Genomic DNA, 24,665 nt, shown 5'->3' with positions numbered 1-24,665 from the left:
GAGAGTGCTCTCCAGCGGGTTTTGAATTACCCGTTCCTGCCGCCTCCAGTCGATAGCGGAATCTTGCCACGCGACTCCCGGGATCACCACCTGCACGGCGAGACAGGAGAGTACCTGAGCCGGACTGCATTAGAGCTTGTGTGAATTGAGTGCTCGACCCCGCCCATATACATATTTTTTTTATCTACCTCACTGGGTTGAATAATATAATAATTTTTTTTTTAAATTCATGATACCCTGGTTTTATTACGTCCATAATAGACCAGGGGAACCGTGACAAAATAAATTTTTGTTTGGTATTTGTTTTTTTTTTTTTAAGGGGAACATTGTCATAAAAGATGAGGGTGTGTAGAGAAAGAGATGAGTGAGTGATAGCAAATAGAAATAGAAAATATGAAGACTAGATAGTGAATGAACTGAGAAAGTGGATACAAGCTATACTATTTCGCGAGTTTTTGAGTAATTAACCCTTTAACCGGCAACATCGTAATATTACGAGTACATTCAGCTAATTGTAAGTAATTTTATGGTTTTTATGAAAACAGAAAAAATCGAATGTCGATTTTTACGGGTGACGTATCAATTCACTGAATCGATTCAGTACAATATATTGATTTCAAAAATCGATTTATTTGGGCTGAAAAATCGATTTTTCGATTAATCGATTCAGATCGCTAATCGCCATACCTACAGCCCTACACTGTATCGCGAATTTCGCGAATTTGTCGCAAATGTCTTCAATAAAAATATTTACTTTCGTATTCAAAATAATAAAATAAACAAAATGGAATTACATAAAGTTTGCCGCTGCTGTCTATCTGAAAGTGCAAGTAGAAGTTTAACCATAAGCTATCCTTGGTTGGGAGATAAAGAGATGTATTCTGATATGTTACAAGAATGTTTCAATATAGTTGTATGTATTGTTTTAATAAACATTAATTTTTAATTATTTTTAATAAAAAGATTATTTCAAACACCTATCTAATAACTACTTTTATTCAGTCGTAAGTAAGGTAATTATGTACAATAATATAATAAGTAAAAAATAAAATAATAAGTAAAAAATGTACTGACAACTAACTACAATAACTTTTGTTGGAAATAAATAATATTATTAAAAAAATAATCTGTTTAACTTGGTTTCAGTTGAGTACTAAACTAGAGGGCAGTGCAATATGTGACCTATGTGTGAAGAATCTTCGTGACTCCTTAAATTTTAAGCGGCAAGTGCTCCGGTCAGAGACTGAGTTTCTTAAAAGGATAGCAGCAGCAGAAAGTATAAAATTTTATTATCAGAATTATAATACATATATATTCATACTAAAAGTTGTTGAATAGCTGTTACAAAAAAAATTTGGCAAAATGTGTAATGAGTACACTAACAAAAATGTGGCAAAACATAAAGAAGTTCTTGTACAGGATTTTGTTATACTTTAAGATCCATTTGTAAATGTTACAAGAAGCAGTTTTTATACAGTAATAAAATTAGCTATAAATCCTAGTTTTAGCAAGACACCCTTTATGAAATGTGTTATAATTGTACTTGCTTTTGCTTGCCGTGTGATCGCATCAAAAGTTACTATTTGAGTTAATTAACCTGTATTTAATTGAACCTTTTTTTGACTATCTACATCGTTTGCGAGCAAACTATAAGTAAAACATTCTTTAATGCAAACTTTCTGATAATATGTATATAAAATGTCATGATGTTTGTCCGGACTGATTTCCGAAACTATTGGACCGTTTTTAATGACACATTTTGCACAGATTTTCTACAGCTTAAAATACAGGCTTAATATATTTTATTTCGATTAATGACTGCGATATTTTTATTTGCAAAATTAAAAAATATGGCAGTACGAAGTACGTCACGCCAGCTAGTCTATATATTTTTATGAGATGTTAATTTTTCCAGTTAAAAATCCCATTCACGTGAAGCAGGAGTTAGATCCTGATAGTGAAGACTCTGATAACTACTTTTTGGATGAGACTAGTAAGTAAAGTACATTTTATACGCCTACTTAACAGCTAGCATACGTCCCACATAAAATATATGCAGAGAGTAACTTTGCTATTTGACAAAGATTGCAAACAATCATATGGTTTACCTAAAGGTAAGCTGACTGAAGCCTATGGACGATGGCATCACCAGAAACATTACTGAAACATTGCTGATCAAAAACATAGTATATGACGTTTCATAAGGCACAGAGAGGAGTTACAACTTCAAACAATCACGCTGTGGTGTATTAGTGCAGTCACAACAGTGGCTTATGGCAGTTGCAGTGTTGTTTGTGGGTTCAATCCGGGCTTGTATTGGACATATGGCGTGGTCTGGGCGTTTGTGCTTGTGTTTTGTACGTGTTTTCAGATCCCTAACAGAAGAGTTAATCCTACTGGGTACCTTTCAGTGTATAACGATTATTATTGTAACGACTAAAAGTAGTATGGGGCTATTCATTAATTGCAGTTTTAATTCAGTCCCAAGGGGGGGGGTCAAACTGATTCTAACGTAATATTTTGCAAGTCAATATTTTATATTAGAATTCGCAGGGCAAATGGTTTGATAGGGATCATGTTTCATTTGCCACTTTTAACTACTGATTTATTGTACTCCAGAAGACTAGATATTTATCTAATAATACAAATATATATATATGGTAATCTGGAGTTAACAGCAATAAAATCTATACATTTATATCTTTGTTTTATGTTAAACTTCAAGTTTTAGTTTAATTGATCCTTTTCTAACATATTATTTTGAAAAACTGAATGGAATTCAAGAATATGGGGTTGGGGTTTGAAAAATCTTATGTACCCTTACATGGGGGCAGGAGAGGGTCAAAAATTGGCAAATCCATCTTTACGTAATTAATGAATTATTTACCTTATTGTGTTCGTGTGGTGAGTAAGGTGGAGTTTGAGCAAGTCGTATCCTGCTTTACCTTAATTGGGAACTTAAATGACTTTTTGGGAAGTGTGAAGAAAAGGGAGGATCCTCCAACCAGACGGAAGTTGAGTCTGGTGGGCTAACGCCCCGACGGTTGTTGTCGGTTCTTGTATATATGCTCAATCACGTTGAAAACTTTGATAGCGCGATGTAGGATACGTCAGTTTTTTCTTTTAGTTACGTAGTTCGTAGTCGCACGATAGATGTCGTTAAAAAGTTATAGTGATCAACGATTGGCCAAATATATTTTGTCAGAAGACGTGCTTAGGTTATTTCTATAAAATTAACAATGTAACCAATTGTAATTGTGTAAAATTAAAATGTTTTCATTAATTTCAGTTAAAGAAGAATCACCGCCACCACAACCGGTGACAAAGAAGAAAACCATCACCAAAAGTTTGTCGAAAAACAATAAAGAGATGAAATCTCTTGTCAATAAATTATCAGCTTATGGTAAGTTTTGCAAAAAAAAATCTATTTGAGTCTGGTATTATTTAATAATTAGCTAAATTTTCTGCGCAACTTTTATTAATGTGTTCTGTTCCCTAAGAACATTCTAAAAAAAAATCTAGTAAATGAATTCCATGGTATAATAAATAGATAAATGCCTCATACTCGATGCCCCTCAAATGGATATGCATCCTGTGTTAGGTTCCAGATATGTAAAAAAACACGTAAGCACAAACGCCCAGACCACGCCAAACTTTTTTATGACATATACAAGTTTTAGCCGCGTGCTAGAATCGAAGTGAGCACAAGTAAATTTTCCAATTGCTGTAACTGAGGCACAGCAGGAATTTCCTGCTCAAAATATGGAGCAGCCCGACTGGGGTAGTACCTCGACCTTACAGAAGATCACAGCAAAATAATACTGTTTTCAAGCAGGATTGTGTTCCTGTTGGTGAGTAAGGTGACTAGAGCTCCTGGGGGGATTGGGGATTGGGTCGGCAACGCGCTTGCGATGCTTCTGGTGTTGCAGGTGTCTATAAGCTACGGTAATCGCTTACCATCAGGTGAGCCGTACGCTTGTTTGCCGACCTAGTGAAAAGCACTACCTTATGGACGGCTGTAAAACCAGAAGCATTGTAAATGCCTTACTGACTCTACCGCTGACCCTGCCCCGGAATTCCTTCTACTTTTCTCGCTGCCTGTACAACCCTATCCCTTATCCTCCCCAGAAGCTTTGGCCACCTTACTCACAACGGGAACACAATGCTACTTAAAATCAGTATTATTTACCTGTGCTCTTTTACAAGACAGAGGTACTTCCCCAGTCAGTCCTGTCGAGATTTTGAGCAAAATAATTCCTGCTGTGCTCTCAATGGAATTTTATTACCTACATTATACATTTAAAAATATAATAATGTTTAGATATCCATCCATCAGTCTTTAGAAGTCCACTTCTGTTCGGTTTCCTTTAAAGTCCGTCACTCCGTCCGTCCTGCGCCCTCTGAATCCAACGGCTTCCCGCTGTCTTATTTAAATATCTCATATCTATATATAAAAATGAATGTTTGTCTGTATGTCCTTTATAAAATCGTAAACTATACATGAGCCCACAAAGGTTTCTGAGTTGGTACGACAAAAAAAAAGAGTAGCAATTAATTAAATTAACTTTTCAGATACAGATATGAAACAGATGAATACAAAAGATATAAAAATAGTTAAAAATAGAAAGATAACAATAAAAAACGATTTAAAAATCAATCTCTCTTGGACGACACGGACCGCGCATGACAAGAGAAAGCATAGAGAAAATCTTCTCACCATCTTAAAGTATTCCAATGTTATGCCGTTCAAGAATAAATCTTTACTAGGCTTCATATGTGGATACTGCGATGCAACATTTCCAGATCCTTTGGACCTACGAGTCCATACCGAGAATGATCATGAAAAGGAAAGGTTAGAGTTTAAATCATCGTTTGATATGACAGAGTACAACGTGAAATTGGATGTCACGGACTTATGTTGCTTATTATGCTCTGAGAAAATGGATAATCTTACCAAATTGAAGGATCACCTCGTCAAAATTCACAATAAAACCTTCTATGATGACATCAAAGATCATATAATGCAATTTAAGCTTAAAAAAGGAGATGTGTTTGACTGTGCAATGTGTCCGTCCACTTATGAGACGTTTAAGATGCTAAAACAGCATATGAATAAACATTACTGTAACTACAGTTGTACAAAGTGTGATACGTCCTTTGCTACTAAAAGATCTCTTAACGCTCATCAAACGACTCATCAAGAAGGCAGTTTCAAATGTGATTTATGTGAAAAAATATTCTCCAGTAGAACGAAAAAGCAGTACCATGAAAAAACCAAGCATTTAGGAGCCCGTAGCATTAGTAACTGCCCCTTCTGTGATGTACCGTTCCGTAGTTACTATCAACGGAACCAGCATTTGGTCAAAGTCCACAATTCCGAGGCTCAATATAAGTGTAATGTGTGCAATAAGGGCTACATACTGAAATCCTTACTTATGTGTCATATAAAGAAGAATCATCTGATGGAACGTAACTGTCAGTGTACCGAGTGTGGCTACCGATTCTTTAGCAAGAAAGCGTTGAACGCTCATATGATAAAACACACTGGGGAGAGAAAATATGCTTGTGAGGTGTGCCACAAGTCATACGCAAGGAAATATACACTGAGAGAACATATGAGGATACATAATAATGATAGGAGATTTAAATGCGATGTTTGTAGTACGGCGTTTGTGCAAAAGTGCAGCCTGAAAAGTCATTTACTGTCTCACCATGGTATCAGTATGGCGGCCAGCGATATTCCGATATCATAGTCTTCTTTGTCATATTGTTGTAGATTAGACATAAATTAAGTCGCCTATTTTTTTTTTACTTTAGTTGTATCAAAATTGAAGTGTTTAGACATTCTTGGGTACTAACATTGTATTTATATGTAAAACGAGATATTAATCATTTTTGTTGTTGATCATTTCGAGATTCAGATATTTTAACAATTACTATAAGTCATTGATCAAGTATACTCTGGATTTGCTATGCGCGTACACCCGAAAGGGACAGACATAAAGTACATAAGATACAAGGGTTGCCAGCCTTAACCAAACTTACCCTGCATTTTTCATGAATATATAAATAATAATAAGGCAGTAATAATAACAATAATATTATTATAATAAGTAAGTAATAATAACTACCACGACAATGCGATTATTCACTTACATTGTGCAAACGCTCTTAGCGCGCCCTCAAAAGTTTAAATAAAAAAAATATATAAAAACCCGCCTGCGTAAATACTGAAAAAAAAAAAGTTTGATTTTAACACTCCGGACAGGTCAGGACCCATATTTAAAATCAATCTATATTCTTTCTAACAGTAATAATCGTTCCCGACTATTAAAATCGGCCTTGTTTTTCTCTTCAGTTTTAATGCAGGTGGGTTTTTCAATTTTTTAATTATTTTATTTTATTCTGCTTTTGAGTTTTGATGTTCGCATGAAATACGACAGTAATATTTTGTACGATGTGGCCTGAAAACTGTTCTGTTCAACTCTTAGTCGAACTTGGGAGTTGAACGGAACCTCTATGATTTCATGAAAAAAAAATGAAACAAGTAACTCCAAATTTAAGTTTTTATTGTCCTTTGAATGTAATTAATTTGGGTACATATTTCTTATGTTGTCAATTTTGTTTGTATAAGATTTTGTTGCATAATGAATACGAACATTAAAATATTTTTAACTTATTGATTTAACAACTTTGTTTAAAATGCCTACAGCATATCCGAGTATGTTTGGTTGGTTGCCAGTTTTGTCGCCCAGTGGCACGAATTCGTAATTGGCGAATTGCAGAGTCCTTTGGAAATCTGTAACAACAGTTTCATTAGTATATGAAATTTAAAATTGAATACAAAAATACCCCAATTTTAGGGTAATTTATCAGTAGCCTAGCTAGTATCCCTAAATAATCTATAACCTGATCAAATTATAAAGTAGTTAAAAATGGCGGACTAGCTTGAGATTACATCGAGGATGATATGATGTCTCACCTGATGGTAAGTGAAAAACAACATCCATAGACACCCGCTACATCAGAGTATTAGCAGGCGCGTTGCCGGCCTTTCAAAAAGGAATATGCTCTTCTTTTGAAGGTCCCTAGGTCGTTCCTCCAATTTCCACGCAGACGAGGTCGCGGGCAAAGCTAGTATAAAATAAAATAAACTAGCCGTGCTCCGCGGTTTCATCTGCGTTAATTTGACGTTTAATCTTACTAAAACATTATACAGAGTGGGGATGACAATACGACAAAAATTGATAACACAGGTAATACTAGTTTATAGGAGTATTTCAAAACCATCAAAAAAGTTCTAACGTCAAAATCAAAAAAATAATTTTTTCAAACAAACTAAATAAGAAAAATATAATAAAATTATACTACAACATGTGTGACTATAGGTTCACTGACCTGTCATGGCGCGCGGTGACACAACGAACTACTACGAACTAGTACGTTGGTTTGTTTGGTCGGTCATAGTAGGTTACTAAATTTTTGAATTCTATCTAAAATAATTATCTTCTTATAATTTAATTCATTAATTTTGACATGATGTCGCCATTAGTGGCCATATTTTTTAATTTATTAAAAGGTCTAATAATTCTATTTTTTAACTCATCAACTGTATTTACGTCTGTTGAGTACAAGTCGTTTGTTACAAAACTTCACAGAAAATGCGGGATTAAGCATTGATCTTCCCGTATCCTCTGAAAAGCATTTGAAATAGTGCGGCCATCGGTTGGACAAATACGGGTGTTCCCATATCTCTCCCGGTACTTCTGTATTGCTAAATTAGCCTTGCCGTGGCATTCTCCGTAAACAAAAATCATGTACTCCGAAGCTGTGTAATTATAACGTGGCATTTTAAATAAAATAAAAACTATTCTTACTATTAACACTAGCGCCTAATTTCGCACAATTCACCTTATAACTATTAAACTAGGCATTTATTCTACGTTAATGTTCTTGTCACTATAAAAATAAAGCGTTAAAATATCGCACAATCACTCCAAGTCTTTCGAGATAATCCAATAATTAATTAAAACGACAAAACTCGTGCGCATATGTAGAAAATTGACAAATCAACGCGTATGACATCAAGAAACATGAGTACCTAAATACGGCACAGAGACCACTGGCCGCTTGTCGCGTACGCGGCAACTCAGGGAAAAACTAAAAACAGGTTATAACATGTTTTGTTTACGCTAGCCTACGCACCAGGGCTGACAGATGTACGATTTTAATCGATACTATTTTTTATTTTTTAATTTTTACTCATGTACGATCGCTAGACTAAAATCATACGCAAAATGTACGATTTTTATATTCCTATTACCTGGAAGCATTTCATAATTAAAGAAACATCATTCACCGGCAAGCTTGAATTTCGTTAATTTCCCTTACTTGAATGAACCTACCACTTTTATATGAATGAGGACTCTTTGAAAAATCATATAAAGGCTGTATTTGTTTGCTTTCTAATGAAACTTATAATTTATCTTGTGGTAATAATTGCGACTTGAAAAAAAAATACATTTTGAAATAAAAAACAATTTGAAAATTATAAAACACTGGCTCAATTTGCTTTAAATTTGTTATGTTTTCCCCATTACAGTGCAATCTGTAATGTGAACGAGAATTCAGCGAAGTTAATTTAATCAGAACAAAACTTAGAAACAGTTTATCCAATGATACCCTTAAGGGCACATTATTAGCCTAGCAATTAATAAGAAGAAACGAAAATGATACGAATTTTAAGCCAACAAATTCTTTTGTTAAAAAATATGACCACAGAAAATTTTGTATGAGTGTGACAAATTTTTCTAGCAGCCCTGGCACAGCCAGTTGTCCTTTACACCGTTAGACGTTCTCAGGGTCATTGCAACACACGTGCCACGTTGATTGTTTTTTTCAGCTGTTGCAAGATTTAATATTTTAATGTAATAACGTGGTATTTTATTATTAATAATTGTTGTTATTGTTATTTGTTGTCTTTATCGCATTTGTTGAACTGCTCGAGCAAAAGTTTCGCGAATATTTTGATCTTGAAATAAATATAGTCAATGAAATACTTAAATTTATTAAATATTGTTGATATGCCATGTGTGCTCCCCGTGATATTACCTACTTGCAAAAACTATGTTAGATTCAGAATTTAGATTTTCAGAATTTAAAATTTAAGCATTAAAAGAAACAATAAATTTTTTAATAACAAAAATTTTAAAAAGAAAATTATTAGAATCATACTGAATATTAAAACTATTTAACAAATGTTTTTAATATGTCTTAACACAACACTGACCTACCAAAATAGATAACAATTTTGCACGTTTTTAAATTACGCGTACGCGTAATATTATGTTTGTACCGATCGCGCTCAAAGGGTCGTTAACCTGCGGGTGACCGTTTATTAATGTTATACAACACGTAGTAATTGTAAAAAATGAAAAATCATATTTTTTGACTAAAATACTGGATGTATTTTATTGATTTTTTGTATGTGGGCTTGGAATATCATTACTTATACGATGTCAAAGTTATTGTCGTATTGTCATCCCCACCCTGTATAGTGTATATGCCTGCCTCGGTAAATGGACTGATCAATACAATTTTTTTTATTTGGACCAGTAGTTCCTGAGTTCAAAACAAGCACGCTTCGGTTTTATAATATTATTATAGATTTCAAGTTTTACATATAAATATATAGAATTAAATAGTTTCTTTGTTCATTTTTACGAATTTATTTAAGAAACTGTCAGGTTATTAATTGTTGGCGCCATTTTTTAAACAGTCAGAAAAAAAATACTGAAATCTTGAGTCAAATTTTGTTTTAATTCACTGATATTTATGTAAATAAATTAGAAAATTAGATTTTAAAATAGAATATTATGTTATTTTTAATACATAATAAAGTATAAATGTATTTGACTAGCCCGTTGGCGCAGTTTGTAGTGACCCTGCTTTCTGCTCCGAGGGTTGTGGGTTCGATTCCCACCCCGAGTCTGGGTGTAATATAAATATTTATCTATATATTTATATATGTATTATTTATAAGTATGTTTATCGAAAAAACAAATATGTAGCTATATACCAGTCGGCTGTTACCTATAACACAAGCATTAAGTTGCTTACTTTAGGAACAGACGACCGTGTGTGTATTGTGTAGATATTTATTATTTATTATTATTATTATTATTATTTGTAAATAAAACGTTTAGTGCAATAAGTGGCAACCCCGATAATCTTGCAATATTATTATAGGTTAACAATTTTTTTTTTTTTATTGCTTTAATATTCTTTGTAAAAGCAAAAATGTGCTTATAGGAAATAAAATATTTATTAAAAATCGAAATTTTATTATTTTTAATGGTTAAATTATTTTTAATGTTAGGTAGGTATTTTTCTGTACACAGTGAAAGGTGACGATGCAATACAAAATAGAAGAAATGCAGATATTCTATGGAGTGATTAATAAGTTTCTAAGTGGATAAAGAGAGGCATTGAATTAATCCACGTATATTTAATGCATACCATTTAGACGCTGAATAATTACAACGAAATTAACCCTAATGGTTGCTGTAAAGTTTTTAATTTCAGATATCGATTTGATTTCTAAAACCCAGCGGTGTCTAGTATTTTTGTCGTATTATAAAGAAGATAAACTAAAAATCATACTCAATTAATAGCTATTGTTGTTTCTTGTTGTTGCTATGTATGTGGGTATGTATGTATAAATGTCAGTATGTATGTATTTATGTATGTTGTGTTTAATTATTTGAATATTCATTATAAATTTGTTGTAAGGTTGCCTGGAAGAGATCGCTTTTTAGCGATAAGGCCGCCCTTTTTACCTAATGAATATATTGTTAATATTTTTCATTCTTTGCTATGTATTATATTGTTTTTGGTGTACAATAAAGTGCATTATTATTATTATTTCTTATTCCGACAGTGATTGTCCAGACACGCTAATCCTTAACGATTCAGCTTGTAACATCCCACAGCTGGGCATTTTTGGCGCTTTCTCTATATAGGAGAAGGATATGAGCTTAATCAACCACGCTGCTCCAATACGGGTTGGCGGATATATTCCCTACTATGAGTAACGATCGCTATCAGGTGTACATGATAACAACCGGGACCGACGGCTTTATGTGCTCTGCGAGACACGGTGGTAGACTCATTAGGGCAGATATCCAAACCGGAAACAAATATTCGTATTAACACAAATACCAATCCCGAGCAGTAATCTAACCCGTAGACCGTTGTTTTAGGCGCCTACACGCACCTCTACATCTGAGCGGCTGTACACAAATCCTTTATCCTATTATTACTATGACATAAAATCCGGGATGAAAATTTGTATGGATATTCGTCATTATTAAAGATAAAACTATTAAATTTTGATTGAGGCAATTGATAAGAAAAAAGTTTTGGTATTTTCAAAATAAGTATAAAAAAATACTGCATTAACTTATTATTCTACGTAGACAAAGTTGCGGACAGAAGCTAGTAGTATAACAATAGCAAAATATAAGGCAATTGCATTTCGGGGCCATCCATAAACGGGCATAGTGGGGGGAAGGGGTATGATAACAACCGGGACCGACGCGACGACTTAACTGCTCTCCGAGGCACGGTGGGGAGACCCACAAGGGCTGCACAAACACCCAGACCACGGCAAACATCTGTATGACCCATACAAATGTTTGTCATGCATAATATCATCATAATCGAACCCGCAACCGCCAGCGCAACAGCCACAAACCAGTGCTGTGACCGTTGCGCCAATGTGTCGTCAACATTTTTGTTTACTACAGTAATTAATCACTTGCCTGCCTTCTCCATTCTACGCAGCATAGGCGAAATCGTCCACGTACTATTGAAATCCATTATTAAATTCAAAATAATGAATGCAGTTTTCGTTTAAGTTAAGTACTTACCAAAGTTCTATTTGACAGCAATTCAAAATCAAAGAAAGTTGTTTCTAAATAATTTAGTTTAATATGTGATACAATTAGTACCATTAAAACAAATAAATATTATGTATAATAAATTTTTTTAATGTGTTCTTACTTTTTTTAAAATAATAAATATATTCAACAACTCAATCCTAACAACTTCGAGAAGGTATATGGAAGGAGGGCATGACGGGGCAGAGGGTCTCACGTGTCGAACGAATGTTCAATCACAGCAGATCTGGCTTGTAATGACGCGACCAAAGAGTAAAATAGCTTGGTTATACAGAACGCGACGTTGTATTGTTTCTGTCAGCACAGTTACCTGTTTGTGTGTTTATGAGTTTGTAACCTAGCGCCAAAAACTTTGTTTTTGTCAAAGTGCTTATTATTTTCTCGTTGTGCATAATATGTGTTTTTCAACTCAATATAAACTATCAAGAACTCTCTGAAAGTTCTTTTTGTTTATCAATATACTGACGCGTAAGAATACGTTTGTTTCAATATTTTGATTTGTTTTTATTTTATTTTTATTTATTTATTTATTCATAATGTACACCGAAATACAGACACATATAAAGAAAGATACAATACAAGATGTACAAAGGCGATCTTATCGCTAAATAGCGATTTCTTCCAGATAACCTTTGGGTACTGGACACGATACAGTAGCAGCGGTTAGAAGTGTGCACAAATTAAGGAGGAAAAATCAATAATAAATAGATAAAAACTAAGATATGATAGACAAATAATTATTAAAGAAAAAAAAACATAAATAAGTAAATATTTTAGTATATAATATACATATACACACATATATACATATACAGATATATACATACACATATAAAAATATATACATATATGTACACATGAAGTAAACTACAAATCGCGACAGTTATGACTTAATGAGCGACATATAATGCTTTTTAAGGCGTTGCTTGAAGAAAGGAGTTTTATTGAAAGAGGAAGAGAGTTCCTTTTCGAAATTTTTATAAGGTACGCTATTTTATTCAAAAAAGCATGAAAAGACAAGATGGGGTGGGCATTACCCCATCTGTATGAATTATTCTAAATAAAAAATATTCGAAATAATTTAAATTCAGCGTTTTAATGCCCTTCAAACGTTAAGTTCCCCGAGATGCCCTTCCTTCCCTCATACATAATTTTGATAGTATAGCTATCGGCACGGATATTATCTGCGACAATGTGGAAATCAGTTTTCGAATCATGCTGGGGTCACAAACAACAGACATGGGGTCACGACAACAAAAATAAATGTCCGAGTATGTAAATTAATTAAATTAGTTATAAAATTATTTTTTAATAGACGCACTGATTATTATCAAATGTGCGCCCCTGGATCGAGGGAAAGTAACCAATCACGAAAGACGCACTAGTGACAGGTGTGGTCCGAAATATGACTGATCAATCATTGTACGAGAGTATGAATACCTCGCCTTTATGACTTATCACATCTGTCATTAAAAAAAACACAATTGGTTGCTGCGTTGGGTGAAGGTCAACGCTCAACATCTGCGCCGATAACCTTACCAGCTCAATAAAGGTAAAATAAAAACTTTAACGATCTAATATTGCTCCAATAGTTGAATTAAATAAAATATGTTAATCTTAATGTACTTTTCGATTGACAAAACAAAATTCCTGGTAGTTTTAGAACATTTCAGGATACAAGTTTATAAGTGGCGTAAATTACCTCCTATTTTGCGATAAATAAAAATCGTCACATTTTGCTGCAACGCTTTAGTTGCTAACGAACTTAACAAAAAATAAAATGTACACTTAAGTAAAATGCCTAACACCTCTTGCCATTTTGACTTCAATAACTAACAATATCCCAAAATCAACACAACCGAAATTCTACGCACTAATCACATTTATTTATTTATTTGTAGAAAAATCTTCAGAGATTTTGAGTTTTGATTCTTCACAGATATAACTTTTAATAGTCGTCGGTAACTCGTTTCTGATGGCTTCTAATATACGCATTTCAGATTGATTATCCAACGAAGGTTGTAAATCAAAAGTTTGCTGCTTTGATATTTGTTTACGTCTTTTGTTAGTAGAATCACTGTTTTTGTTATCCATTGTTATTGATATTCATATTTTATCTCAAAGGATGTGAGTAGAACGCTGCGATTGTAACTGTCACTAAGCAGTCTTAGAAACTGTTCAATCATTTCAAAGTTTTATGACACTTTTCGATTTTATTTACCACAAATTACAAGTCCGAGAGTTAAGAAATCACTTAAAGTTTTTTACACAAATTCTATTGTATTGATTTTTATACCGGCACGTACAATTCGTCTACAAAATTGTTTGACAATATATATTACTTCTTTTATTTTCAAACTCAGAGAGACTAATCCCATGATTAGTCAACATATGGCTCTTCAGGCTACACTTCTGTACAAACGCTACACTACACACACCGCACTTAAACCGCCTATCGTTATTATGGATCCGCATATGCTCTCTTAGAGTCTTCTTTCTAGCATATGCCTTATGACACACCGTACAACTGAACACTCTTTCTCCATTATGCTTCACCATATGCTCATCTAAAGACTGCTTGATGAAGAATCCTTGACCGCACTCACTGCAGATATGATTCCGCTCCATCAAATGTACTTTCTTAATATGGGACGTCAACTTAGACTTTAAAATGAAGGACTTGTCGCAAATATTGCACTTATAAGTTGCGGCCGCAACGTTGTGTTCTTTAAACATGTGCCTGTTCCTCTGATAGTAACTGTTGAAGGACTGATCGCAATGCGGACAATTCGTTGTGTATCTGGACGCACTATTGTGTGTATACTTTTCATGGCACATCTTTTTCACTCGTGTGGAGAAGATTTTCTCGCAAAATTCGCATTTGAACGTACCGATATCGTGTATGCGTTGATGATTCTTCAGCCTATGCTTGTTTATGAAGCCCATGTCGCACACATCGCAGATATAGTTACGGTAATGACCATTCATGTGTTGTAATAACATTTTGAAGGTCTCAAACGTCGAATGGCACAGCGCACAATTTAGTAATTCAGCGTCTGTCAACTTGAATTCCATGATATAGTCATTGACGTCGGGAAAAAATTTGATATCGTGTTCCTTTATTAGATGCGTCTTCAAATTTGATATTACATCGAAGTTCTTTTCACAAATATTGCATTTCAGATCTGTTATGTCCATTTTGAGAGATAAATTGCTTTTGTCCAATCGCTTTGTGTATGATAGATCATCTCGCTTGTGTATATCTTGGGTGTGAAGCCTCAATTCCTCTAAAGTTTGGTAAGTCTCCTTGCAATACGCGCAGACTATGCCCGCTATCGTTTTATTAAAGAACGGCGTACAGTTAGAGTATTTGAGTATTTTTTCCGTGTTTATGCTGTGCTTTTTGTTTTCGCTGATGAATCTGATCGATGGTGATTTGTTCAGTCTCTCGATTTGGGACAGAGTTCGGAGTGAGAGCTTGATTGATGATTTTAGGTTCTTCGATTTGCGATCTGTGAATAAAATTTATTAGCATCATAATAGATGGTTTATATATTATTATAATTGATAGAAAGTGTATCTAGTTTCTAGTGTAGATCACCTTTTTTTCATTTCACTCATTTATTATTATCGACTTAATCCAAGACAAAATGTTCCTATTAAATCATTTAATAACAAATGTGCTCTAAGAAAAAAACTAAACAGATATTTTGTCTTTGACTGTTCAACTTCTGAGCAAAGATCACCATCATGTTACTAAGACTGAATTTTCAATAGTACTTTTGAAAGATATATTACTTACCTTTCGTCGGTTTCTCGATTATAATCTGCCTCTTCTTACCGTTCTTCTTCTTGTCAACTTTCCTCTCGACCGACACGTCGTCGAGGTTGAGTATCTCCGCCAACTTGTCATCTTCTTTCAAATCTTCATAATGATCTTTCAGATCTAGAACAATAGACTGTTCAAATAAATTATCTATAAAATCTAAAGATCCCATTAAAATATCACTAAATTAGAAAAGTCTCGCGAACTATTACGATGCTCTTCCAAAGTATCCTACAGAGTTTTTATCTTTGCACTATTCTATTTATATTGCACAATTTCGGATCCCGTTGGAATGTCGACACAAAATTAGACTATTCTTTATTCTGGATTTTCACTTATCTAGACTATTAAGTTTTTATACAATTAGTTGAGTGGGTATTGTAGGAGCAGCTAGTTTTCACCCATCCTTACATAACTGAGGTAGGGTACGGCAGGAATTTCCTGCTCAAAATATAGAGCAGCCTGCTCAAAATATAGGGTAGTACCTCGACCTTACAGAAGATCACAGCTAAATAATACTGTTTTCAAGTAGTATTGTGTTCCTGTTGGTGAGTAAGATGACCAGAGCTCCTGGGGGGATTGATGTTGCAGATGTCTACATATAGATGTTTATACAGATGTTTGTGATGTCACACAGATGTCGTGGTCTAGGTGTTTGTGCAGTCCTTGTGGGTCTCCCCACCGTGCCTCGGAGAGCACGTTAAGGTGTCGCGTCGGTCTCGGTTGTTATCATGTCCACCTGATAGCGATCGTTACTCATAATAGGGAATATATTCGTCAACCCGCATCGGAGCAACGTGGTAGATTAAGTTCTGATCCTTCTCCTACATGGGGAAAGAGGCATATGCCCAGCAGTGTGATATTACAGGCTGAAGCGTAGCGCGTAGCGTAAGCGTATTTTTTGTGTGAAAGAGTAACAAACAAACATACATACATTCATAAATAGATCCATCCTCACAAACTTTCGCACTTATAATATTAGGATTTTTTAGCAACAGTTGGATAGAATTTTTGTTTTTTAATTTCTAATATTTCCACTTACCTAAAAAGAATATATCGTTTTCTTCATTGTCCGAGTATTCATCCTTTATTTTAGGTATATCTTCAACTGTAAATACAGAAATAAATATTTTTAATAAATGAACGTTACAAGTTAATATTAAAAGTGAAGCTACCACAGATTCAGAATGTAGAGTCTATAGAAAAGAATAAGCAAGAATTGTAGTTACTCTTTTTAAAAAAGACTGACAACTATTATTATACATTAATTGACTACCTGGCGCAGTTTGTACTGGTCCTACGTTCTGGTCCGCGGGTTGCAGGTTCGATTCCTGCCTGAGTCTGGGTATTAGTGAAAATCATATCTAAATCGCATAAGCCGTTTCTGAGATTAGCATGCTCAAACATACAAACAAAGAGACAAAAATTGTAACGATCATTGTTTTAGGTGCTATTTGCATTGATAAAAGTCCCAATAATATTTTTTCTCATATATCTTCAATGTAGAGAATGATCCGTTACATTTTTATTATATGTATTGATTTAAAGTCTGTTCAACGAGAAGAGATACTAAACGTAAACAGAGTCCATCATTTTTTTGTAGCGACGACGGAACAAACAAAATATAGTCTATCTCTTTCTATCTCGTTTTTTTGTTATTTGCTGCACGTCTCTCTGCCAGGTCGAACAATATTTTAACTGGCCTTAAGAGCCATTTCACAATTTTACGCTCTGCAAGTTTAGGTAAATTTGGTCGCATCGCGCGAGTCGTACGAGCCGCGCGATCTTTGTGCTAGTAAGTTTAGTGTGACATCCAAAAGACCATCTTGATCATTTTCTGATGTATAATAAAAATTATAACTATGGTATAAAATGTTTTTTACATAATTAATTTGTTAAAAATTTCAAGTATGTTATATAACAACAGTCAATAAATTTAAAATAAAAATAAAAAATCAATTTTATGAAACAATTTTTTTTAAAATTGATTTAGTTTTTTCAGTTTACGAATGAATCTAATATTTACGATATGAATAAAATAGCATTTTATGACATCGACACCGACAAACATATTAATTAACAAATAACAAGACAAACAGATTGAAATGCCTATTTGTATTGATAATGTGAGAAAAGAAAATTAAATTATACATTTGTTTACAGAAATTATCATTATATTATTTTACAGTCATTTTCGCAATATGTTTATTTTATTTATATTTTATTATAAAAGTATCAAATGCGGTTTATCCGCTATAACAACAGGCGCTTGCCGCGTGTGAGCGAAAGAGACGGTTCCGCAGAATTTGGCGTGGACCTTACCTCTAAGAGCGCTAGCGCTCGACTGATTTACTGGGCTTGATGCGTGGTAATATATACTATCTTTTTATTATTTAATATAAAATGTATTAAAAATGATTACATCTTCTAATTATTATTTTTTTGTATTCCTTAATGATGTAAGTTTACTTTGATGAAGATAGTTCGTTAAAATTTCTTAGTTTTCTAAGAAAAATATCGCTTTTAAAATTTTACTTATTTGGAAAATATTCGTAACTTTAAATTTTTTTTATCGTTTAATAGAGATACAAATGGAATAAAAATCTGCGATAGTGCGCAACAAAATTATATTCCACATATTATGATATTTTTTTAAAATGGTTTCAACGTAGAGGTTATTGAAAAGTAGGACTTCAAAGTATATATTGCGACCGTTTACCCAGGGAGGAGGCTAATGAAAAGCTTAATAATTTTATACACATAATATAAATCAAAATTCTGATCTGACTATGGACTACAACAAAGGTTGCTCTATTATATTTCAAGAATATAAATTACATTATTGCATCCAACACTGAGATTAACGACGTCAAAATATTACAATTTCGCGGATTGTTACCGATTTTTGTGAAATGACTCTTAAAAACATTCGGACTGCGGACGGCCCTTTGATTTTGTATTATTTATTTTTATTTCATTTCGTGTCCTGAAGCTCTCGGGGTGATTTTTATATTTTGATAATTATTATTTAATAAGTATCAAATCTTATATAAATAGTTACATTTAATTAATTATATTTAAGTAATTATCAAAATATAATTATATTTTAAAATTTAAAAATTTGTGGAAGTAAAAAAAGGTTACATAATTGTGTTTGCTTACAAACGAAAAAAAAACCGACTTCAATTACATCGACAAGTAATACAACGTAGATCGAGGAAAAAATAGTCAAGCAACTACGCGTTATCAAAGATTACTCAAAAAGTAGTAATTAGATCTCGATAAAATTTATATGTAACTACATGATAAACATCAGCTTTCGATTAAATTAAAAATTATGAAAATCGGTACACCCAGTAAAAAGTTATTGCGGATTTTCGAGAGTTTCTCTCGATTTCTCTGGGATCCCATCATCAGATCCTGGTTTCCTTATCATGGTACTAAACAAAGGATATCCCCTTTTCAACAAAAAAAGAATTATCAAAATCGGTATATCCAATAGAAAGGTGTGCGGTATAATACAACGTAGGTCGACGAAAAAAGCGTCAAGTAAAAACGCATTATTAGATATAACTCGAAAAGTAGTTGTTAGATCTCAAATAAAATTAAATGGGACCAATTGGCACACACCACCAGAGGTGTGAAACTCTCATACAATATCGTAATTCAAAAATATTCATACAAACTAACGCCATCTTTTGGACGAGGAGGGTGAGTTCGGGGTGATATATTAATGTGCCAAAAATAGATGGCAGTAGCAGCAGTAGAGTCGAAGTTTTTGCAAATATAATTAATTTAAATAATCAATCAAACATGTTCTGTACGATTCATACGTATAAAAAAATATATTATAAAATATAAGTATATTTTAATTTATCTCCAATATTTTTTGCCGTGGCAATATTATTGAGGCCCATCGTGCGTTAGTCGGCCATATTTGAATTTTGAATCACTCTTTTTTTGTGTTTGTTCAGTGTTTGTTGTGATTTTAATTTTATTGTGTTATTCCCTACGTTTTGGCTTGTTTATGGACTTTTTGATCTTCTTCGTATTACGACATCATCTGGCTTGTTACTTGGACCCCGGACTGGTTGCATGACTGATAAGTTGGCTCTTTATTACACGGATTACAATTTTTGCAATTTTGATTAAGTATTTTAAAATGCCGAAATCAGCTGAATTAAAATGTTATTTCAAATGTGATATTGATGGTGAGTATTCAAATTATTTAAAGAAACGTTTCAAAGCAGTATTAAGACATTAAGTATTATACCAAGATAACTCTTTTCTTCTCTATTCGACTTATAAATTTTTTTATAAAAGAAGTAATTAATTTGTATGGCATTTTAAAATTTGGTTAGCAAGAAAAACAGCCTATAAATCATTTGGCAAGCATACAAGGATTTTTTCAGTAATAATAAAATCAGGCTGCAAATGTTCTTTATAAAATCATAATAATAGTTAGTAATTTAAACATAAGCAGGCAGCTTGTCTTATTATGTATCTGCAAAAAAAAAAAACAGTCATACTGCAAAATAATTATTTGGTGGAGCAAGATTGATTGGCATTCATATTTAAATTTTGGTTAGCAATAAAAATAGATTACATTTTTTTTTTCAAAAACAGCAGTGTTCGTTAAAAGTGGGTGGGACTGTTATAAAAATAAAGCTATATATATATGACACTATCCCAATATTACTAAATAGGGATCCCTTTCTTTCGAATTTTTGGTTTTCTAATTTAATTTTGCAGTTAGGTATTTTTTGGCATACTATTTCCGTAGGCATAATTATCTTAAAGGCTTATATTACCAGCACATGGGTCACTCATTGCTGCTTTTACATATATCCAGCCGCAAAAAAAAATACTATAACTGTTCAGAGACAATACAAATTGCAGACGGATTTAGAAATATTTGCTGACTATATGTTGCTGCCCAATTATACTAGCTAATCAGTAATATTGTTTTGCTAACAATGATACAAATAACTTGCAAACTTTAAATCACACCCTTAATAAAACCGAAGTAATAATTAACTCTTTTTATTCCTTTCATTGCATTTAGAATTCATTATTATGTCTCTTTAGTATGACTTTTATGTATAAAGCAATATTTTAAGAATATTAAAATTTTTCAGGACCATTACATCGCTTTCCCAAATGGGAATATCATAACTCATACAGAGAAGTTAAACAAATGAAAATTTTGAAATTTTGATAGGAATGATCATGTTAAAAAACAAGCATCCGATTATTATAATAAAAGATGAAAATAAACAACAGTTTTATAAATTCTATATGGTACTGGTGTTTTATTTTTAAACCCTCGATTTTCTGTTAATATTAGGTAAATTAGAATTTTTAATACTTAACACAAAAAAAAAAAAAATAGAAAATATTCTTAATGTACATACTTGTTACTTTTTGATAAAAATTAATGATAAATATAAAATACTTTTCACACTATTTCTACCAATTTATTAATACGAACTGTTTGTATTAATAAATAAGTGGAAAAAGTGTGAAAAGTACTTACAGTATATTATTTAAATAATAATCATTCTGGTAAAAAAAAAGAAATAAACAGCGCCATCTGTAGTATTATTATAGAAATAAAATTGTATGTGCACGCCATCTGTTGGTGGGGGAGGTCGTGATACATCAATTTTAATTTCTGAGTGGCGTATCTATACCAGTATATAAGTGTATAATCTATGCACACCACCTTTCGATTAAAACAAAATTTGTCGAAATCGGTCTACCCGGTCAAAAGTTCTGATGTAACAACATAAAAAAAAAATACAGTCGAATTGAGAACCTCCTCCTTTTTTGAAAGTCGGTTAAAACCCTGCATAGTTGTGTAGCGACATCTATCGGGCGACAAACAAAATAGAGAAAACTGACGTATCCTACATCGCGCTATCAAAGTTATCAGAGTGATTTGAGTATATATACAAGAGCCAGACAACAACCGTTGGGGGTGGTAGCCTACCAGACACAACGCCCGTCTGGTTGGAAACTCCTCCCTTTTTAATGAGGGATGAGGGACTTCACACCCTGTTCCTAACTCTCAAACTGTTGACCCCGACGTGATCACAGCCTGTCCTCACGCACCTCCAAACTGGTGACCCTCAGCACCTCAGAACATCAGCGCAACCTTCGTCATTATCACCTTCTCAAGCTTTCGAGCAGCGAGTAGCATTCAGTATCTACGGCTTCAACCAACCAGCATCTAAGGCTACTACAGGTATCCTGACCACCAGCATGCAGCGGACGCGCATTCCTGGTCATCACCCACAGCCTTCTCAGCGACTTTGGCACAAAACACTGCACTTCGGCCGGTCAGCAAGCAGAGACGCACTTCTCTCCTGTTCGACGGAGCAGCCAGCTACTACGCAGCACTGCACTATTCCAACTAACTGGAGTATATGCAGGATCACCGCAGACAGTTCCGACTCAAGGTGAACTACGCGGCATCTGGTTCCCACTCACTGGAATATTCCACTGGCTCGGCAAGCATCACAAGATCTATGGACAACTCAACCTGCTATCGACCTCCAGTCTTGGAGGGGAGTGATGTAATGATATCTATTGCGTTACATACAATACTAGAGAAAACTGACGTATCCTACATTGCGTTTTCAAAGTTATCAGAGTGATTGACTATATATACAAGAACCCGACAACAACCGTTGGGGGTAGTAGCCCACCAGATACAATACCCGTCTGGTCCAAGGAGATCTCCTCCCTTTGCGACGGTGGATGAGGAATTTTACACCCTATTCCTCACATCCCCCAAAGTTGAATGACCTCGCATTTGGTTTGTTTACGTTTGGTATCTCGGCTCATTGAATGCACTATAGTTATGTCCTACATGAAATAGAGCTCCACTAAACCCAGACATCTTTAATATACCATACCAAGTTATGAGAGGCTATGTGATCTATGTACTGTGTGGCTACGGTACTAAAGAATATAGCCACCCCCTCTCTTCCCGTGGGTGTCGTAAGAGGCGACTAAGGGATAACACAGTTCCACTACCACCTTGGCACTTAAAAAAGCCGACCGGTGGCGGGATAACCATCCAACAGCTGGCTTTGAAATACACAGGCCGAAGACGGGCAGCAGCATCTTCGGTGGGACAAAGTCCAGCCCTGACTATGGGCAAAACACATGAGTTCACGTTATTTTTTAGCGTAAACTTGTGGAGGCCTATATATTCCAGCAGTGGACTATATAAGCTGTAACGATGATGTGATCTATGAGAATTAAGTCTGCATTTGTCCATGTTTTTATGAGGTTAAGTGATTTTGCTATAGAGTTGAACTTAATTTGGAAAAATATGAAGCACTACCTTTTATATCACTAGATGTAGTAAGCTTAATTTGAAATTCCTTTTGACACCGTAGAACTTGATGTTTGAAATCACATGCATCTCGGAGACGAACGATGCATATCTCACATATACCATTTTCAGAATCACGAGGTTCTATTGACAGCTGTAAAAACAAAAAAAATGTAAATATAATAACTATTTCTCTTAATAAAAACATTACCGAAAAATTAAAAAGGATAGCTAATTTTTTTGTTATTTCATTAAGGAAATTTAATAATAAATATTATAAATTAAATTAAATTTAAATTTAAGTTAATTGCTAACTGAGGTAGGGCTAGGGTTGCCAGATGGTCGGGATTCGTCGGGATTATCCCGACATTTCGTATAATGTCCAGAGTCCCGAAAAAATACTAAATGTCCCGACAAACAACAGCAAAACAAAAATCTAAAACTATCACGATAATAAATGTAATGCGAAGTACATGTGGCAGTAATTTATCAAAAAGGAGTTCAAATTACTAATAATTATAATACTTATTAGAATAAGTGATTGTGATAATTAATGATCTCAGAATCTGCCAAAAAATGTTATTTTTTTTTTGTTTATTGTTTTTGTGATTTAAATTTTTATAATAAAAAGTGATTTTTTATATTTCTTAATATTTATTTGTCCCGTTGGTCCCGACCCTAATCCCAAAATTCCGACTTTTTGAAAATTTGCCCAGATATTTTAGTCTACCCATCTGGTAATCCTAGGTAGGGCACAGCAGGAATTTCCTGCTCAAAATATGGAGCAGCCCGACTGGGGTAGTACCTCGACCTTACAGAAAATCACAGCAAAATAATACTGTTTTCAAGCAGTATTGTGTTCCTGTTGGTGAGTAAGGTGACCAGAGCTCCTGGGGGCGGGATTGGGGATTGGGTCGGCAACGCGCTTGCGATGCTTCTGGTGTTGCAGGTGTCTATAAGCTACGGTCATCGCTTACCATCAGGTGAGCCGTACGCTTGTTTGCCGACCTAGTGACATAAGAAAAAAAATAAATAAACAAATGAAAATACGTTAGAATTCTCTAATTAAACAGATTTTTTATTTATCGAATCTCGCGGGCAAGTAATATGCAAATTATTTATACAGAGAAAATTAAACTACAAAATAAAGAGGGAAAAACACGTAATCAAAACATATTTACGTGAATTTCAAAGCATTCTTTCAGCATATCTCCATAAACTTCTGTTTTACCGAGGCACGTATAAACCGACTTCAAGTCCTTATCAGGTGGCCGTGCTAAGCAGCAGCGGCATGTTGTGTTCAAATTCATTGCTTACTTAAAAACTTATGTTATTGAAATTTATCTCAGAAATTAGCTATAAAATAGAGCTATTGGCGATTTGACATTCTATTTTTGACAGAAAAGTGCATTTCAAGTTGACAATTCTTGTTTTTTTTCTGTCTGATACGCTTATAAGATTGTTGCCTGTATTCCCGTAATAGTTATTTAAGAAATAGATTTTTTTCACTTTATTAATAATTGTTTCATGAGAG

General features: G+C 33.8%; 2 protein-coding genes across 2 annotated transcripts; one reads left to right on the top strand and one right to left on the bottom strand.

Annotated features, from left to right (window-relative positions):
• Positions 1 to 673: 673 nt before the first annotated feature.
• LOC123666709 (zinc finger protein 287-like) lies at positions 674 to 5,893 on the top strand. Its single transcript, XM_045600774.1, has 5 exons — positions 674 to 913; positions 1,147 to 1,276; positions 1,916 to 1,993; positions 3,290 to 3,403; positions 4,573 to 5,893. The coding sequence occupies exons 1-5, from the start codon at positions 785 to 787 to the stop codon at positions 5,751 to 5,753; spliced, it is 1,632 nt and encodes a 543-aa protein (XP_045456730.1). The 5' UTR covers positions 674 to 784; the 3' UTR covers positions 5,754 to 5,893.
• Positions 5,894 to 13,575: 7,682 nt separating this feature from the next.
• On the bottom strand, positions 13,576 to 24,572 carry LOC123666708 (zinc finger protein 62-like). Its single transcript, XM_045600773.1, has 5 exons — positions 24,313 to 24,572; positions 23,153 to 23,285; positions 16,829 to 16,894; positions 15,763 to 15,906; positions 13,576 to 15,472 (listed from the first exon to the last, which is right to left on the bottom strand). Exons 1-5 carry the CDS (start codon positions 24,439 to 24,441, stop codon positions 14,274 to 14,276), a joined length of 1,671 nt encoding a protein of 556 aa, XP_045456729.1. The 5' UTR covers positions 24,442 to 24,572; the 3' UTR covers positions 13,576 to 14,273.
• Between the last annotated feature and the right edge of the window lie 93 nt (positions 24,573 to 24,665).

This window comes from Melitaea cinxia, chromosome 27 (genome assembly GCF_905220565.1).
Source record: "Melitaea cinxia chromosome 27, ilMelCinx1.1, whole genome shotgun sequence".
In the NCBI taxonomy this organism is placed as follows: Eukaryota; Metazoa; Arthropoda; class Insecta; order Lepidoptera; family Nymphalidae; genus Melitaea; species Melitaea cinxia.
Note: the sequence above shows the minus strand (reverse complement) of the source record. Positions and strands in the feature narration are given on the sequence as shown.

Bases quoted from the DNA above. Each gene is read 5' to 3' on its own strand.
- LOC123666709 (XM_045600774.1), top strand. From the start codon at position 785: ATGGAATTACATAAAGTTTGCCGCTGCTGTCTATCTGAAAGTGCAAGT. The intron at 914-1,146 runs GTATGTATTGTT...ACTTGGTTTCAG, and splicing joins AAGAATGTTTCAATATAGTT to TTGAGTACTAAACTAGAGGG. The intron at 1,994-3,289 runs GTAAGTAAAGTA...CATTAATTTCAG, and splicing joins CTACTTTTTGGATGAGACTA to TTAAAGAAGAATCACCGCCA.
- LOC123666708 (XM_045600773.1), bottom strand. From the start codon at position 24,441: ATGAATTTGAACACAACATGCCGCTGCTGCTTAGCACGGCCACCTGAT. The intron at 16,895-23,152 runs GTGATATAAAAG...CTGTATTTACAG, and splicing joins AATTAAGCTTACTACATCTA to TTGAAGATATACCTAAAATA. The intron at 15,907-16,828 runs GTAAGTGGAAAT...CTATTGTTCTAG, and splicing joins AAACGATATATTCTTTTTAG to ATCTGAAAGATCATTATGAA.